General features: G+C 35.7%; 1 protein-coding gene across 5 annotated transcripts in view; it reads right to left on the bottom strand.

Moving 5' to 3' along the window:
* Positions 1–222: 222 nt before the first annotated feature.
* LOC129578214 (E3 ubiquitin-protein ligase AMFR-like) overlaps positions 223–18,661 on the bottom strand; it is a 28,470-nt gene continuing 10,031 nt past the window's right edge. For all 5 annotated transcript variants that reach the window (XM_055466431.1, XM_055466433.1, XM_055466432.1 and 2 more), the window contains 9 exons: positions 8,894–9,070; positions 7,732–7,812; positions 5,459–5,611; positions 3,487–3,577; positions 3,051–3,396; positions 2,807–2,967; positions 2,215–2,719; positions 2,040–2,147; positions 223–1,948 (listed from right to left, as the gene is read on the bottom strand). In XM_055466431.1, the coding sequence (XP_055322406.1) occupies positions 1,879–1,948; positions 2,040–2,147; positions 2,215–2,719; positions 2,807–2,967; positions 3,051–3,396; positions 3,487–3,577; positions 5,459–5,611; positions 7,732–7,812; positions 8,894–9,070 (1,692 nt within the window). In that variant the 3' untranslated portion in view covers positions 223–1,878. The remainder of the gene's footprint in view (positions 1,949–2,039; positions 2,148–2,214; positions 2,720–2,806; positions 2,968–3,050; positions 3,397–3,486; positions 3,578–5,458; positions 5,612–7,731; positions 7,813–8,893; positions 9,071–18,661) is intronic.

Genomic DNA, 18,661 nt, shown 5'->3' with positions numbered 1-18,661 from the left:
CATTGACGCAAATGCCGAAATTTCAAAATGGATGAAAGACAAGCGCCTGTATCTGTATTAGTATGCATCCAAAGCTCTTCATTTTTGACAGCTACGCGTAGTAGATTGCGTGATATTCAATTTTTGAACTTCACTTTCGAACAGTTACACTTTGATCGTATACCATTTTTCACGTTAAAGATGACAGAAAATTCAAAAATAAAGAAAAAAAACCACCAAGAATCACAATTTGTTGACTAACATTTTTATTGATTTTTTTTTTTTCAGTTTGTTTATTTTTCAGGTTTTTTTTTAAATTATTGAATTACTTTATAAATATAATCACTTAAATGGCTATGCACAATAAAAATATCTCAAAATGATAAATATGTGTGAACAATATGAATGAAAATACATCAATCAATTGGATTTTCTCGAAGATCTTCAGCAGACATCGGTCGTTGGAACGAACAAAAACAAATCTCTGATTTTATTTTCCCCATATAGTCATAGGTAAAATATTCTCTTTTTAACTAAAAACAAAGTGACTTTACAAGCGAGCAGTGCGACGGGGAGAGGAGAAAAGGGGAAGAAATTGTTTTTACTACTCGACTAAAATTAAATATTCAATCACATAACGATTCGATGTTCGTTTTTTTTTTTAAATTTCCCCTTTCTTTCAATTCAACGACCAAATGAGTAGTTTGGAGCGAAAATGTAATACAGAAAAGTTGCGCGGAAAAATGTCGATGATGAATGAGCGGAAAAGGGATATCTATATAGTATACTGTATAATAATCTATAATGAACTATATAGCTATCTCCTTTTCATTTGACATTTTTCCGCGCAATTTTTCCGTATTACATTTTCGCTTCAATCTACTCAAATATGACTCGTCTCAGCAACATATTGAGTTATCAATGCCAAATGAACGTTCTGATTATTATGATGTTCAATGAAATAAGTCAGATTTTTTTCCGTTTTGGATATGGGATCAATAGCAACTAGAACGGTTTCATATTTGTTTTCAAATTAACAACGACTAAATTCTAAGATTGGTAAAATTCTCAATTGGCTGGTTCTTGTTTTAAGTACAATATTCTTGTTTGCCTGTCTGTCATCGTTTATACATAGCAATAGTCGTTATTATTGTTGTTGCATTGACTAACATCGATTTATCAAATTAAAATTAATGTGACGCTCTGTGTGCGTTCTGTTGTGAACAACAGAAGCACGCGTTTAGTCAGAATTCGATGGAAAAAATAATAATAGTAGGAACAGAAACATTTAGGCAACATTTGATCGGTTGTCTGCATTCAATTTTATAAAATTGTATACTAACATCAGCAATTCGGTCTGTAGCACCGTGTTGTTTTTCTTGTTCTCAATCGAAATATCACCAATAGCAAATTTTGGTTCAACATACATATCAATAATATTTTCCGTTTTCGTATATCTTTTACATAAATGAATGGATCTATCGATTTAACGTGCCGTTGCATATTCGAATGAAACCATTACACCGTTAAATGTTCAATTCCGTGCCATTCGGCCAGCATTGACTCAATGTTTCTTTTTTTTCTTGTTGTCTTTGCCATCCTTAGAGTTCATTTGAGTGCAAATATTTAATTAAATTTAAATTGTAGCTTTCGTTCAAGTCTCTTAGAAAAAAATGTGTTGACATTCAAAGCGATTGTCATCCATTTGAAAGCTCATGGTAAAGTTGCTTATTTGCTTACTACCGATGACGCATTTATTGATGTGTTGGTTGGTTGATCCAGATCCAATTGATTAATTTACCACAAACAGAGCAACAGTAAAATTGCAGTTCTATTCGTGAACAGAATAAACCAATGAAAACCCATACGCTTTTCGTCATGTTCCCAAGATCACTCTCATTAAGCTAAGACATTTTCATTTCGATTGCTTGGTTCAGCACTCAGTTCCTTTTTGTTTTTCTCTAAATATCTGTGGACCAAAGAGAGAAAAGAGATAAGGTTACAATTATCATTTCAGATTGAGTTGCAGGCATATTGAATTGGAACGAAAAAATGCATACCTTTTTCGAGCTAGAGCTAACATTGATTCTTTACGCTGCTGCAGAATTTTCTCACGTTCGGAGTGACTCTTTGAAAATCGATCGCCCAACGATAATTCCTCATTGCCACTGGAGAAGAATGGGTTGTTGTTATTTTTTGATTCCGAAACGTATATTTCCTCCAAAATGTGCTTACCTTTCGTCTCGCAGAAGATCATTGTGATTTCCGAATATATTTGTACTTCGTTCTATTTCATAGCCGATGTCGGCCAGATTTAAGGAACTATTCGTACTAGAAATTGAATTTGTTGTGCTATTACTACTACTATTATTGCTAGTTGAATCCGTTTCGGATGAATGCCGAGACAATTCGTCGGTGTGTGGTTGGTCATTTGTGGTGGTTGTAAAGTCACCGAATGGACTGTCTTCTTCGAAATCGAATCGACCGCCTGGCACAAGGAGTCGACCTTCGAGAATATTGTCAATGGTAATTTCCATCGATCGCGACAATTGCAGATCGGAGATAATGGTTGACAATGGGTAACGCGGAAACATTTGCTGCACTTGACGAGCCATATTTCGCAGCTGTGATGTATGCGTGGTAATGCCATTTGATGGCATCACTGGATTTGCTCTCAACACGTTATTTATGTGTGTGACCTCAACGGAGAAATTTGGCAACCACGAAACATAGCGCGAACCTTCAACGAAAATAAATAAATGAAGAAAAAAATTAGTTTTTTCTCTTGCAATAATTCAAAAGGTTGAATTTTGAACGGGCAAATTACCATTGAAATGAAAGAAGTGGTTGTTGGCTCTGGTTGTGTTTTCTTGTTCGTCGATGATCCGCTCAATATCTGGATGGATGCTGGCCGCATTCTGAACACTCAATCCCAATCGACACGTTGGACAGCTCGTGTCTTGTTCTAACCACGATTGTAAACATGAACTGGAAAACCAATCGAAATCTCGTTGTTAATTTATTCTATGGAAATTTGATTAGGGTTTGATGTGACCGTCGGCTTTACTTACTTGTGAAATAAATGTGAACATGGAAGTTTGCGAGCAGTATCCATTTTCTCCCAACAAATGGCACAATTATCGGAGTTGTGTGACAGATCTTCGGCAGTTGCCAATGGATAAGTCTTTTCCATGTGATTCAACACCCACAAATAGTTACGATGCTTTTTCACTTTACGTTGAATTTCATGGATCAAATAGCGTAGTTGCATGACGATTACTAGGCTGGCCATTGAGAGGAAAATATTGCTCCAAATCAGCATATGGATATGATGCAAGAGATCGATAAGCAATGTGCTGACTTCGAAGCCCAATTCAACGTAATAGGCAACTGGTCCACGTTTATCCCATGAAACACCTGATCAACAATTGAAATACCAAAAAATGAACAGTTTAATAAATTGCTGTAAAGTCAATAAGAAATTAATGTGAGCAAAACTACACATACCTTCAGATGAAACGGTACTTTGGCGCATGTCATACAAAAATATACCATATCGAATGAGAACGTGCAGTGTCCTGATAGTCAACATAACACACTGAAAGTAGAAAATGTGAAAGAAAACGATAAAAAATCTCTTTTTCTGCAGAATAAAACATATGATTTTGTATTTAATAGCTTTGGTCGTTTTTACGCTGCGGTTTGTTGTTGTTGTTGTTGTTGTTTTTTTTCTTCATTTTTTATTATTCTATTCATTTTCTCTCTCGACACATTTATCGCACACTTTCGAAGCCACAAGTTCAGTTGGTCATTTGTCAGTGTCGCGAAGATGACGATGGAAGAATAGAAAGCGGTTTTTTTCTACACATTTCTTCTTCATTTCTCTATGAAATGACGATCGACACCAATAAATGAGGTTATTTGGACGAATGTCAATGTTGCCGAAATTCCGATAAGCGAATTTATACAAATGATCTGTTTTTTTCTTTCTTTTTTCAAGTTTACACCATTTTTATTTTCAATCTGTTGACATTCGGTCTAATTGGATGTTGTGAATCTTGTGAAAGGGCAATGACAAAATTGTGAAGAAAAAAAAGTTCGATCGGAACGGCTTTATCGGTTTATTCGAAAGATATTCAGAAACGAAAACTATAGTTTTAGTTGGTATACCAACAACAAACCGAAAATATATAAATAAATGGATATCAGTATGAATTTCATGTGTTTTTGTGTTCATTTTTCAGAGTAGCACCCGAAGAAGACTTACAAAGCAAAATGTGAGTGCAGTTGCTGAACTAGTTGACAAGAAAAAAAGTGGAACGATGAATTCATCTACTCGAAAAAAAAAACATTTTTTTAGGGATAATACATTCTCGATAACTCCATTCACCGTATAATTAGCTGCGGCCGTTGTTGTCTTTCATTGTGTGCGCCTTATATTTTGTCCAGCCTTGAATTATAGCATTGCATTGTACTTTTCACTTGCATGCATAAAAGAATATATTCAAAAAGGCCGATGATATACATAGGCAATGCTGTGGGACAGAGCGGCCGAAAACAAAAACAGATTATAAGCATGCAGATGTGTGATTTTGTAATGGAAATTTGAATTTTCATGTCGTTTTTGTATGCGTTGACATCGCTAACAAGGAGACAATTCCAAACATGGTGATTCAAATTTAAAACCATTCTTTACTTTTGCAGTGTGTTGACGGTGACAACAGTGGTTGTCGACGACGACGATGTCGAATGGAAACAAATGCGTTATCACACAATTGAAAGTTGTTGTCTTTAACGCTTCGAATTTTTGAAGTACTGGCAATATGTTTATAGTTTGAAAGATCACCTTGTGTACAATAAAGAAGAAGAAGAAGAAGAGAAAAAAACATTTGTGTTTCCTACATTTTCAATGAGGTAATTAAACCGGTCGAGATTGTATTCGTTCGTCATTATTTCCAGCGTAAATTTTTGTTTATGCTCAGATACATGATGTTTAGCATCTCCATCGAATGGAACAACATGAAAAATAAATTTTCCTCGAATATACTGGAATTTAAACATAATTCTTTCCCTTCTCCCAGATTCGACTACATTTGTTTTTCTGTCAAATCATCGAAATGCGAATGGAATTATAAAGAATTTTCGTGAATTCAAAATCGTTAAAACGGTGGGCATATTTTAAACGCGTGCAGAAGTATCATTGGCTCAGCAAAAAAAAAAATTCTATTTCAGTTATGCTCTGTTATCGCACGCAATCCGATATTTCAGTAGATATTTTCAAATGGATCTGCGTCACAGATCGTGTTGTCCCATTTATGAATTACAACAAAAACCAACAATCGCATCGAATGCCTATAGCAAAGAACTAAATTGATTTTTTTCTAAAAATATTCACATACGCACACAGCAGGAGAGAGAGCTCCATTTATACCACAGCCAATTAAAATGCGAAACTTGAAATCACCAAAGTGAAACTTACCTCAGCCGCCATGAAGGCAAATGTATTGAGTCCGCCGAAAAATCCAACACCGACACAGACGATGAACATAAAGCCGGACAAGATCAGGATCGTTGACAGCAATGCAACGAGCCGGAAATGCGACCATCCTGGTGTCGTCGGTGAAAACGAGAGCTGCAAAAATCAACACATTTAATAAAAATAATCACAGACTTCATGAGAATTAGAACGAAATGAGAGAATCGTTTATGGATCAATTAGCGGAATTAACAGTCTAATCGGTTGAATAAAGTTTTTTTTTTTTTTTTTTTTGCTCGAGTCAAAGGAAAGTAGGCCCGTGATTGAAAACTCGTTCGCGTGTCTTGTTCATTGTCGACGAACCACAACAATGAACATTTAATTCTTCTTTTTTTTTGTAAAAACAACTCTCGAATGAACACAAGGAACAACCTTTTGTTTACGATAAATGTTACGATCATTTTATGGGAGACGCAGAGGGAAAGATTTCTTTCAAATTGAATTTTGATTCATGCTAATTTCTAATAAACACATGCCAAAAACAAGAAACTAGTTGAAGCGATTTCGTTCTTTCGCCAGATTATCAAACGATTGAAATAAATTAATTTGATATTTATCTATTAAGAAAAGTTCTAAAGGCATTCGTTTAGCGCCAAGCTCATTGAATTTACAAACACACACACACAAAGAATACACGTAAGTGGTTGGGCTGGATATGATCTTATGCCGAATTCATTAGAATCAGCATGATCACATTTGCGCATTTGGATTTTGATTGTTGCAATTTATTTTGCCGTTTGTTTGTTTTGTGTTGAAATTCGTTTTGAAATAAAATTCTCCGTTTTTACGTCGCGTCTATCTTTCCGAAGCGCGACACTATATGGGAATTTGCATGAAAACTAAACACACACGCGCCCCCTTTTGGACATTTTATCATTGAAACCCAATTAATACATGCGAACCAATTACAACACATAAAATACATAGTAATTTGATATGTTTCGTTAGTTGGGATCCGACATTGACGCGCATTGCCAACATGAAAGAAAATAATTTTTCTGAAATATTCTGTTTGTTTTCTAAATCGTAGTTTTTTTTAACATTATTTTGGAGGCATGCAGTTAGTTTCATATTTTAAAATATTTTGAATAATTGTACACTGCATTCATGAATGATTGCAAAATTTAAAATTTAATTCAGCTCATATTTTTTCTCTATAAAACTCATAAAAATGTCTGTGGTTAATGTCATCGCTGTTATAATTATGGACACGTTTTGTTGTTGTCATATGATTTCACAAGATTCCATATTGATTACAACACATTGTGAAATTGTGAAATATTGCGAAATCATATTAAAAACCAAACATTAGCGATTTTTATATCACTAGACATTTGTTCGATTTCATCTTTTTAATTCTTTTCTATTATTTTATCATTAATGCAAATATAAACATGTCGGTGTGAACACGAAAAAATATGAAATGAAGAAGAATTTTTTATTTACATATTGGGATGCGCATGTACACAGCGCCCTCATGCAGTATTTATTCTGATGCAGTAATGCCAACTTTCTGCATAGAAAACTATAAATCCCCAAAAGGGTGCGCTGTTTTTTTAGAGAGCCCAATAGAGTCGCGCTACGATCCTTTCCATTCCCGACTATGTAATCATTTAGCTTGGACATTAACGTTGTGCATTTAATGATGATGCCGTTGGAACAGACATATAAAAAATGTCAAAAACTGAATAATGGTTTTGGACTACGATTCATATGATGGAAGGTTAAACGTAACACGCATCGAAATAGTTTATGCACCAGCTCTCTAAAAATGTTCCATTGATTGTTCTCGATAGAACACTTCGAATTTAGTTTGGTTTTGGAAATACTTTCAAACTGTGCATATTCGCGTTTCGGCACGTAAGCCACGCCAATCAGAATATCAAAAAAGGAATTCTCTTCTTTTACGAATCAGAAAGTCAGCGCTGTATTAAATGTGGACATTACTTTGGTACGTTCTAATCCAATCGTTGGACCATCAAATTTATTCATGCCAAAAAAAAACCAGAGATACAATCATACTATACGGCTATTCAAATCATGTGATGAACGAAAGATTCTCTTCGAGAGAATCTCTTCAATCGATTTCTCGTTTGCGTTGCGATGATTACCTCAACCTCATAAAAAGATCGGAATTTAGACTCAAAATGCAAATGAAACTAGATTTATAGGATTATTGTTAATAATTCATTTTGGAAACATTGAAAATTACTTACATATTCGAAACGTTCTTTGCACAATTGAGAAATTAAATGCAGAAATCCGAGTATCGAGAACCATGACACCCACAGTACAACCTATATGTTGCAATTAAACCACACAGAGAAAAGAAAGAGAAAGAAAAGAAAAAAACAGATGTTTATCAATAACATACTAACATTGGCACCAAAACACCGACATCTAATCCGACTCGACGACTTTTATATATAGATACATATGTATCATATGCTTTCATGTTTCATATACATTGTGAAAACAGCCGACGACGATGTAAAGCGATTCGAATGCTTTACCTCCACATTTCGATTTTACGATCCAACGACCCAACCGATTCGATTTCTTTGTCTGGTATTTTGTTTACTTGCAAATAATGGCACATATTTTATGTTATATTCATGAGGCGAAAAAGAAGCGATCGTTTAAAATCGAATCGATAAACATCACCCCCAAAAAATGCAAAATAAAAATGAAATAATATTCGTTTTTTTTTCTGCCAAAAAACTGAGAAAAAAAATGTCAGCCAATTTGTTAGACTTCTTCATTTGAATGTGGAAATATCACATTCCATTTCTCATTCATTTTTTTTTATTGTCGAACAGAATGAGGCGAAAAAGTAATTTATTAATTGAAATATGTTGACGTCAAAGAGTTCAGTTAATTACAAACTCTGATGTCATGGAATAAATATTGGCCGGTCGAAGAGAAAAAAATGTTTATTTTGTTTGCGCCAACATTATCATTTCGCCGAAAAATTTAATTGATCACCGATATTATTATAAACTAATTTGAAATTTTGATTACAACGCAAGAGACAAAGATTTATTGACGATTTGAATTCATATTTGATTAGAGTTTGTTTTTTTTGCTCTGTCTTCGGGATCGTTGTATGGATTTTTGCGAGCATAGCTAAAGCATATTTTGGTAAATTTGTGCAAATCATGCAATCAATGTATGAAAAAAAAAATAATCACAATAATCATTTGAGGGGTACAAATTTACTGATGAAGAAGCACCATAGTAAATGCGTCAGTCGTTTAAAAAAACAGACAAACAGTCGAGCGTAGATTTTCGATGTTTTCAATGCAAATATGATATGACATAAAATTTTAACAGAGGATAAAGAAAATAAATTAACGGTGTAGGATTTTAGACACTTACCTCATGCAAAAATTGAACGTTGACTACACCAAAGACAAAAATGAATTTATAGAATACAAAGTTCCAGAATTTGTCTTTCAAGTGTTGTTGCTCTGAGATGCGAAGTTCGCCAAACACTAATTTCTGAATCGATTTACCCAACAGGATCAGACAGCAGTATGCAGCATTTATCACGGTCTGAAGAAATAGAAAAAATGAAGCACATGTTAGTATACCGAATAAAGATGGAATTGGTCATATTATAAAATAAATATATTGAATAGAAGCTCAAACAAAAAATGTTGAAGCACACGCCTCAAAATTTATGGCTTGTGCCGGTAAAAAAAGACACACATTTTGACCATAATAAAATGGACCAAATAAGGAAAATCGTATGGTCGTTGTCATAGAAATTGGTATCGAATAACGTGATTTGGCGATATTCTAGTTGCGGCATTTTTTTTTTCGGTTGACACGATTTGGAATCAAAAAGAGGTCTGTGAACGTGTTAACGTATATGGATGTGACGTCAATTACCGACTTAATCAGTAGTTTTGGCTGTTGTTGTTGTTGCTCTTTTGCCTCAAAAGAATCCATGCCGTTATAATTTATATTATTCCCATTGACATTAGACATAGTCATTTGTGCCTAGTTTCACCTAGTAATTTGTTGTAGTGTATTGAGTTTTTTTCTTCTTCTTCAACTTTTTGATGTGACGTGTGCAATGTGTATTCGCGCGACAATTGATTGAATTAGAGCAAGTGGCCCACCGAATGATAATTTGCAATTCAAACGATTTGATTCTTTAGAATTGGCAATCATCATTTTTGAAACAGGCTCATGTAAACACATACACTCGTGCACATGCCTGTGTGCATTATGGCATCAATGGCAATAGACAGTATCACCGGAGAGTGAAATCACTCTGCCAACCAGTAACAATAGTAGTAAAATATGGTGTGATGTCTGTGATATTTTTTATCTTTTTCTCTTAATCACGTCGTTGCTTCTAGATAAACGGATCTTTGTGAAGTTCGTGTGATGTTGACAACGATGTTCCTTCTCAAATATAATTATTCTGAAACGCTGCAAAAATATATTCTACCTGCGTCAAGTCAACAGCCAAATGAATTTTCTGCGCATTAACAACGGTTGCCAGAATTCGCTACAGAAGATAGCAATGCCAGTATTATTGAACGGCGAAACGAAAGAAGAAACAAAAAAAAAACGTCCATACAACTCATAACTAATGTTCGACACGAACAATTTGCGATGGTTTTTCTCTCTCTAATTTTCTTTCTATTCTTAAATGAAATTAAAAAGCAATTTTAGCGTGTGAACAGACTGTAAGAAGGGTCGTGTGCGCGCTCTTATACACGCACGATCATTCGATTAGCGCTTGGACCGGCTTCAAGATCAACCACACCACTTACTACACAATGTAGTACACATTAATAGAATATAAAATTTGCAATTAGCTCTTTATTGCCATGCATTGAAGATAGAAAGAAGAGAACTTCTAAGGCAAACCTCAATTCACTTGAGACTTTTTGTTACGGCTGTTGTTGTTCAAACAAAGTTTTTTTTTCCGTTCAAAAAAAAGGAGCAACAACAAAGCGTTCATTGAATGAATTACATGAGTCAACATTCTCAGTGTTGGCAGAAGTGAAAAAAAAATGAACCGCATAGCGTACAGCATTCAAGTACTTTGCCTCCAAAGTGTGCGGTTTTCTTCTTGTGGCTATCGCAGTTTTTAAACTCCATTCACGGCAATAAATATGGATTTGTATGCCTCGAGCAAATAACAAAAGCGATTGTACTCTCAGTTGATTGACAAGACTGACAAAATGCCTGAAAAATGATATTGAATCGCTCGAGATGCCCACACACATACTGGCGGCGTTGGTTTATTCAACTGTTGCTTTGCAATCGATACAAGTTCAAGGAAGTGATATAGCTGAACATGATAAATTATGGGCACATCTTGTGTGTGTGTGTATGTGTGTCTGCTGAGCCTTTGGTGTACCATGTGTCTTTGCCACTCTCTTGGACACACTCTATATGCCGTCTAATGTGTTTAGAGTGTATCAACATTGTGGCATAGCGCACGCGCACTAAATTGTATTACGTACAGTTTGTTAAATGACCTTGAATGGATTTGGTTTTTTTTCTATTCAACTTCTCTCTTCTCTTTTATATTGTAATTTTGTTGGTATAGCCAATCAATTCAACCCAACAACAATCAAATTACATTTGTTTTGAATGTGAGATAGAAGCAGAAAAAAAAACCAAAACAAACGCCAATATGCATGCTGCTGGACACGAGCCTGTTTTCGGCAAACGACAATTTTGCCGTCAGATCATCGTTATGATCTGTTCTAATGGATCATTTAAGTGGATGGCTTTCAACACAAGCACGCGGCCAATTCAAAACGATTTGCCCGGAACAATTGCGTTTAATTACCCCGTTTGCATTGTTATTATGATATCACCTGCATCATTCTCACTTGTTTCGGATAATCATTGTTTATTATATTCCCGAAAAAAAAGTCATTTGAATAGCAACATCAGCCGAAGAGTTCGCATTGTGCTGAAGAATAGAATGGTGACTTTGGCTTCTATGAATCTTATCAAGATTGCCGGAAAAAATGCATGTTTAGTTCAGGAAAACAACAGCTCACCAATATCGTCCATAGTTCGACTCATGTGATTTCATGCAAACATGAATAACGCTACGGAAGCTCATATCGATTCAGTCAGTGTTCGTTTCCAGTTAATTACCATTTTTGTTGTTGAACGATTATGAACGATGTTGAACGAGAATACAGAAATAAAAATAGAGAACCATGCACATAGACATCAGACACTACTGTAAGCACATTAGTGTAATGTGCGCACACAATGTCGTAATTATTGACAATTCTAATTTCTGTGTGTTTACTTAAAAATTTTGCGAGTATTCAAAACAACTTTATGGATCCGTCTGTCCACACTGGTGATTGTGTTCATTAGCACAAATATATCGTGTGAAGAGCGGCGAGTGTGAACGCACGTCAATATGCCGGCCGATGAAATAACTGTTTGCCGCAAAACGAAAATTGAATATAAAAATTCCGCGATTGTTCCGTGCTGACCGAATCGGTATTTCATTTCATAAGAAAATCCTTCGGATCACACAATTCGCTAATAAAATGGAAAATTATGAACGTACATAAAACTGCACATTGTTTACGCGAGCGCGAACGCGAGCGCGCGCGTTTCATTATGATTACATTTTAACTGCTCTATGGAGTGTGAGAGAAGAATACTTCTAATGGAAGGGTATTTCCGTATTATTATTTTTGCTGTAGCGTTGAACAATTGGAGGACTGTGACGATAAAATTGTGTTTATGACCCCATAACTGTCTACAATACAACGTATTTGCCATTTCTGTACGATCGCTGTCAAACAAAGGTGGCGCAAATGTAATTGAATTTGCGGCCGCAAATGGCTTTCAATGTTGCAAATGGAGCAACAACAACATCGATAAAAATAAAACAACAAGCAACAGACGCGCAGGAGAAACTGAACAAATATTATTGATTGCAAATATTTGAAAAGTTCACGTTTGAACGGCATAGCCGATTCCATAAAATATGCAAATACACAAACACAAACGATTCATTCAGTTGTCTATGCGTCGTTTGGATTACATGGATCTGTCGCTTCACCCGAAGTTCCATTGAGTTTCTCAAAAAACGCATTGTTTTCGGCAATGCAATCGATTTCATTATAAGGATTTTTCGATTCATTTCAAACCGAGCATTTCAATTGAAATTTCATCATTTATTTGACTTGTTGTTTTTTCCCTCGTCTTTTTCGGTGCATGGATTTCGTAACAACTTAATGAATCTGATTTGTCCGTCATTGTATCAGATCGATTTCAATTCCAATTCAACCTTATTATTACTATCAATTCAACTTTTTTGTTTCACTTTTTTTCTGTCATTATTTACGGTTGACTTGAACGTATTCAAACCGCAACGCATAAGATCGCGACATTATTTGCAATATTTAAACGGCCTCTCATGATGCTGACGTGATTTTGGATTGTAAATTTTATACGATTAGTTATTGAATGGAAAACATTGTCAATCATAATAAATCTAGGGCTGTTCCAGATCAAGAGAGAGAGAGAGAGAGAGAGAGAGAGAGAGAGAGAAAATGTAATTTAAGAATCATAATCGGGTTGCGGTAATTCATGCCGACGTTTTTGGGCTTGTCCCTCGATACCCACCAACGATTTAATGATACATTGTTTCCGATCGAGAGATGATTTGAAAAGCCAACCGATGTTTCCGAAGACAATGCAGATGGAAATGTCGAGAAGCAGAGATCCAATCGATTTTCCATTTCGATTATAATTGTAGCTAGTTTTGATTTAAATATAAATGATTTGTCTAAAAATAGCGAGCGATGATACGTGCTCACACATTGTGTGTTTGCCGTATTTATAGACACGTCGGCTGAGCTTTTTTATTGCCTCTGGTTTGGCATGTGTGTGTGTGTGTGTGTGTGTGTGTGTGTGTGTGTGTTTGTGTGTTTGCGTGTGAGTAAGTGTGTGCAGAGTGGACAGATTAGTGGTTTATCACGTACAAAATCAGGAAATATACACATGAAATAGATCTAATCACAACTAGATTGAGCATTGAGATTCCGTTCAATGTGCATTTATGTTCAAATCACATCGATCATTCGATGGAATGTTCAAGATTATTTACTATTATGGCTTGGATTTGTTGGCATTTTTTTTCTGCGTTTCTCTACCGTATGCAAATCGTGCTTGGCGTCTCTCATTTTCCTAAAGTTTTATCATCGCATTCGCCGAAATTCATTAATTTTCATGTCATGCACTCACTGCCGTTTTGTGTGTGTGTGTGCGCGCACACCGGCCATTTTATAGTTGTTTTTGTATGCTGTGTAAACTTCTTTCTAGTTTTGTTTGATCACATCCACTTACGGAATTGAGTTTTTCACGTCAGCGCATTTTAAAATTAACAATTGCTTCAATGTGCATTGAGTTTTGCGATAAGTAAATATATACATAATGGCTGGCAAGAACCTTCACATCGCATCGCATCACAACGCAACAATCACTGTGCGAATGAGCGCGCTAGTGCAACTGAAAAATTGAGACGTTTGCAATTCGTTTACTTCATTAAAATTCACGGCTCATTTTTATACACACTCTACGAAATTAATTTGCTTTATGAATAATGATTGCTTTTTTTCTCTTTGGTTTTGTTTTGAGTGTTTAGTGCGCTGTAGGCAAATTATAAAAATCGGGCCATTTAATTTACCATTTTGATTTTTTCGGCTTTGGCTTTTGCATATTATGCGGTGGTGTGTCGGTGTATGTTTGAGTTGTGTCGATGAGTTTTTTCGCTCTCTCTCTCTCTCTCTCTCTCTCTCTCTCTCTCTCTCTCTCTGTCTGTCTCTCTCTCTCTTTGTTTTGGTTTTTTGGCGGTTTTTTCCCTTCCCTTCGCTCTGTTTCGCTGTCAAAACGTTAAAATGTCAGTTTCACCTCATTCGCAAAAATCGTGTTGGCCTGCGTGGATGGCTAGTCCAGTTCATAGATCCAGTTTTTTTTTCGATGCGCGAAATAAACACAACTATTTCTCAGATGAATTTTCATATGCTGAAACATTGATGATGACGCTTTGATTGCGATTTGGGTTTTTCGTTTTCAAGGAATTCCTCTCTCGTTTTGCTGGTTTTCTTTCTCTCGGCTTTCTTTATCACGCACTTTACAAACTCAATCGATTCAATGCGAATCGCAGCGAATTGAATCACATTAGTCAGCTCATAAAATCGGTAAAGTTTCCCCTTGTTTCAATGACTAATCAAACTTGATTGATATGCGTACAAACCGAATTTTGGTCGAACACACACACACGAAAATTGCCGCACCGTTGCGATGAGAAATAAAAAATAACAAAAAAAAAACTTTAACACGGCAACAACACCCGTACATTTCGCGATATTCAAAACAATCGAATTCGGTACCGAAAAAACCATTGACGAAGCATCCAGTTCGAACTATTCCGCTGGCAAATAGTTACAGCTTAAAGTAGCCAGCTGATAATGACTAAATAAAATGCCTCTCTTGCTCATAATTCTCTTCTCTGTTCGCCGTTGGAAATTGTCTTGTTGTTTGTATTTCATTTATTCTCTCCACTATCTTTCGATTTCCACATGGTGAAATGATATGTCATCGCACACTGCCCAGTAATAATCATTTGCGACGAATACTCGAAATGAAAAGTATACGCGTATGAAATGAGAGTCGTAATATTGTCGTCGTTGTTGTTGTTGTTGTTGGTGTAGCAGTAGCAAGAGAAACAGTTTTTCATATGTTCATTGAGACAAATCAGAAGCGATCACACACTGGGCTGCACACACATATATTTCGATCGCGAAATGCATAACGACAATATTTACTACAATTTATGTACTTTGTCACAATGTCGTAAGCATTCTCAATCTCAATACGTGGAATAGTGTACACAATCAAATGGAGCGCGTTGTGCGATGATAACAATTCTATTAGAGATACTGGTGACAAAACACAGGCCATTTTCACCTTGGCAGTATGTTTATTCCTTTATTTTAGTGTAAATGAGAATTGCGTGAGAATTTTACTAGTGATAACAGTTTCATTGATTGGACCGTACCGCATTGTAAGTGTATACACTTACGTAGAATGACTAAATGGCACATAACTATTGCGGTATCGCTGCGATTCAATTGGCAAAATATTGTTGTTTGAATTTTCTGCTTACGTAGCCAATAATGATTGTCGCAAGAATTGTTTTGAGCAAACATGCAATGTGTGACAGTGCTCAAGTACCTAAACACGGCAATCCTTCCGTGCAATGATGACATCGAGGCTATTTTTAATCCCATATGTGTATCGGGATTGTCTTGCATTGCAATTGGATGATTGATGCAACAGCGTAATTGCACTGTGAAGTTGTACTCGGAATTATTACAAAGTACCCCCCCCCATTCAATACCAATCAGCTAGCGCGATAGCACAAGTTGAATGGCTTTTTCTTGTTTTTCTGTTTTCTTTGTTTGTTTGTTGCTGTTGACCGAACCGTATTGATTGTGCTTTAACCCATTTTGGACCGCGATCCTTATTTTGTTTTCAAAATGATTCAAACTTTCAGATATGAATAATATAGTCGAAAAAAGAAGTTTCCACTTTCCAGATCGATAATTTTTTTTCGCACTTAGCCAGAATGAGCAAAAATGTGCTGGTCGTTTTTCCGACCAACGGTCCCTAATGTAATCAAATGTAGGTGAAATTTTGAATTTTTTTAATCCTCAAGAAAGAATGAAAATACATTCATAGAATTAATTTTTACCATCAATATCGTTGTTTTAGACGTGTTTTATCACATTTCATAATCGTTTGAATTCATAATATGCATTTTAAATGATTTTAAGTCAGTTGGCCAACGGAGAAAACTTCGAACGAAAATTCTCATGGCACGTTGGAACGATAACGCTGACGTCAACATGATCACAAACTTTGAAAGGATTGAGCCATTGAAAACGACCCGACGGTATGATCGAAAGCAAAAGCGAATCGCAGCATTTCATCAGCCGCACCTTATCAATTCTTACAATCAACACATGGGCGGCGTGGATTTGCATGACAATGCAGCAGCGAACTATCGGGTCAATGTGCGTGGCAAGAAATGGTGGTGGCAGTTGAGCACCGCAGTGGTTAATGCATGGAAATTGCATTGTTTCGTGGCTAAAAATAGTGCCAACCCGTTCAAACCGTTATCACAACTCGAATTCCGTTCCAAAATCACCAAGCACTTGATCACTTCCTTAGAGAAAGAGTTTGCCAGTGACGACGAGGTCGATATGGAGAATGATGACATTGACGATCCTGATTATGAACCTGATGGACTGGTAAATGACGCAGTCAAAAGTCATCTCATTGAACGGTCACCAGATGGAAAAAGTCGTCGATGCAAGCACTGCCACAAACACACAAACCAGATTTGCAAACGTTGCAACATTCACCTACACGCAAAGTGTTTCACACTCTACGAGGCCCACAAATGAATGGAATAATTTATGATGAATTCATTTTTCACTTAATATTAAGTTAGAATAGACATTTCTATTTATTTTTTATCGTTTTATGACTAAACAAATGATTGTCATATCAAATATCAATGTTTTAAAAAGTATCTAAAAAAATTGATTTCTTCCTCTTTTGATCACATATAGGACCAATGGTCGGATTTCCGACCACCCATTTTTACGCACGTGTACTGCACACAAATCACGAAGTAAATATCGGAAGAGGAATTGTATCTAAAAATATGGTCTTTTTATGAAAGATCTGCATCATTACTTTTGCATTTTTTATTTTCCAAATTTTCTTATCTACTGAGTGAAAAAAGGTCCAAAAAACATCATTTTTTCGTAGCTCGATTTGAAAAACTTCGATTTTTTTTTCCATTTTATTTTGACTCCCAATGGATAGTTCGTCTTTCAAACTTCAATTTAAAAAAAAAAAGTAACCAAATTTACCACCTAGGAACTGAGATATCAGTCTGGGAAGCAACGGTCGTTTCACTGGTCGGAAAAACGACCAGCGGGCCAAAATGGGTTAAGGATGTGATCGCCATTCTGTTATCTGATCAAATGACCTTACAAATGATTAATTTTTATTCTCATACTCTTTTTTCTGCTGCTTTTTGCACCGTACAATATTTCTGTTCAATAACATTGCCAATCACATGTACATTAGGGTGTTTTTGCCATCAAATAATCAAGAAATGGTAGTTCTGGATTGAAAGAGTGAACAATTCTGAGTCGATTGCATGTATTTTCACTTTAAAATAATCAAAGATGCCACTTCCCGAGATCAAAACAGAAAATCATAGAATTTTGAGGTTATATCACTATTCGTTGAAACTAATCTGATATTTTCCATTTTTTCGATTCAATCTCACTGCCAGAGACGAGTTCTCAATGCAAACATTTATTATAACGAATGATATACACACTTCCCGAAGCAAAAAGAACTGTCTAATTTGAATTGTCTAATGTTTTCGGAACGCTACCCAGCATCTGCCAAATTCAAACATTTGAAATGACAACCATTCCAACTACTATGTGCCGAACGAACCGTATAAACAAACTTCTAACAAGAACTTCGATTTGTGTATGTGTTTCACATTAGGAGCGTGATTTTGGCACGAACTTCTCTTTCATCGCATACAACGCAACACAAAACAACAGACTCATTTGTAATTGTTATGTTTGTTGCGTTTGTTTATTTGATCCCGTTATCCGAGCATGTATTGAGTTTCTATATCGGAACCGATTAAACATGAATTTCATCACGAAATGAGTAGAGTTGTTGCGGTACGGTATTTATGTCAAAACCATATTCAGCAGTCAAACGGGGGCCGGTTGATTCATATCCATCTGAGCATTTGAAAAGGCAAGTCATTTGTTGTGAATACTGTTCGACTTACAGTGATTGTTTTATTCGTTTTTTGTTCAAATTAAGTAATTTAGTTAGTGTTTTTAGGTAGAAAATACATGATATCGAATTAGTTTTCCTCATTTTGATTTTTCGTTTGGTGGTGATTGTACACAAAGTGGCTAACATTTTACCGTGCTTGCGATTTGTGTTCCGAAAACAATCAATCCAATTGTTTAAATGTCGAACAAATTACTACCTCCCTATAAAAATGAACATATAATATGA

The sequence above is a fragment of the Sitodiplosis mosellana genome, unplaced genomic scaffold (genome assembly GCF_009176505.1).
Source record: "Sitodiplosis mosellana isolate CC-2019 unplaced genomic scaffold, AAFC_SMos_1.0 Smas_scaffold_6226, whole genome shotgun sequence".
NCBI classification, from domain to species: domain Eukaryota; kingdom Metazoa; phylum Arthropoda; class Insecta; order Diptera; family Cecidomyiidae; genus Sitodiplosis; species Sitodiplosis mosellana.
This window is presented reverse-complemented; position numbering and strand designations above follow the sequence as displayed.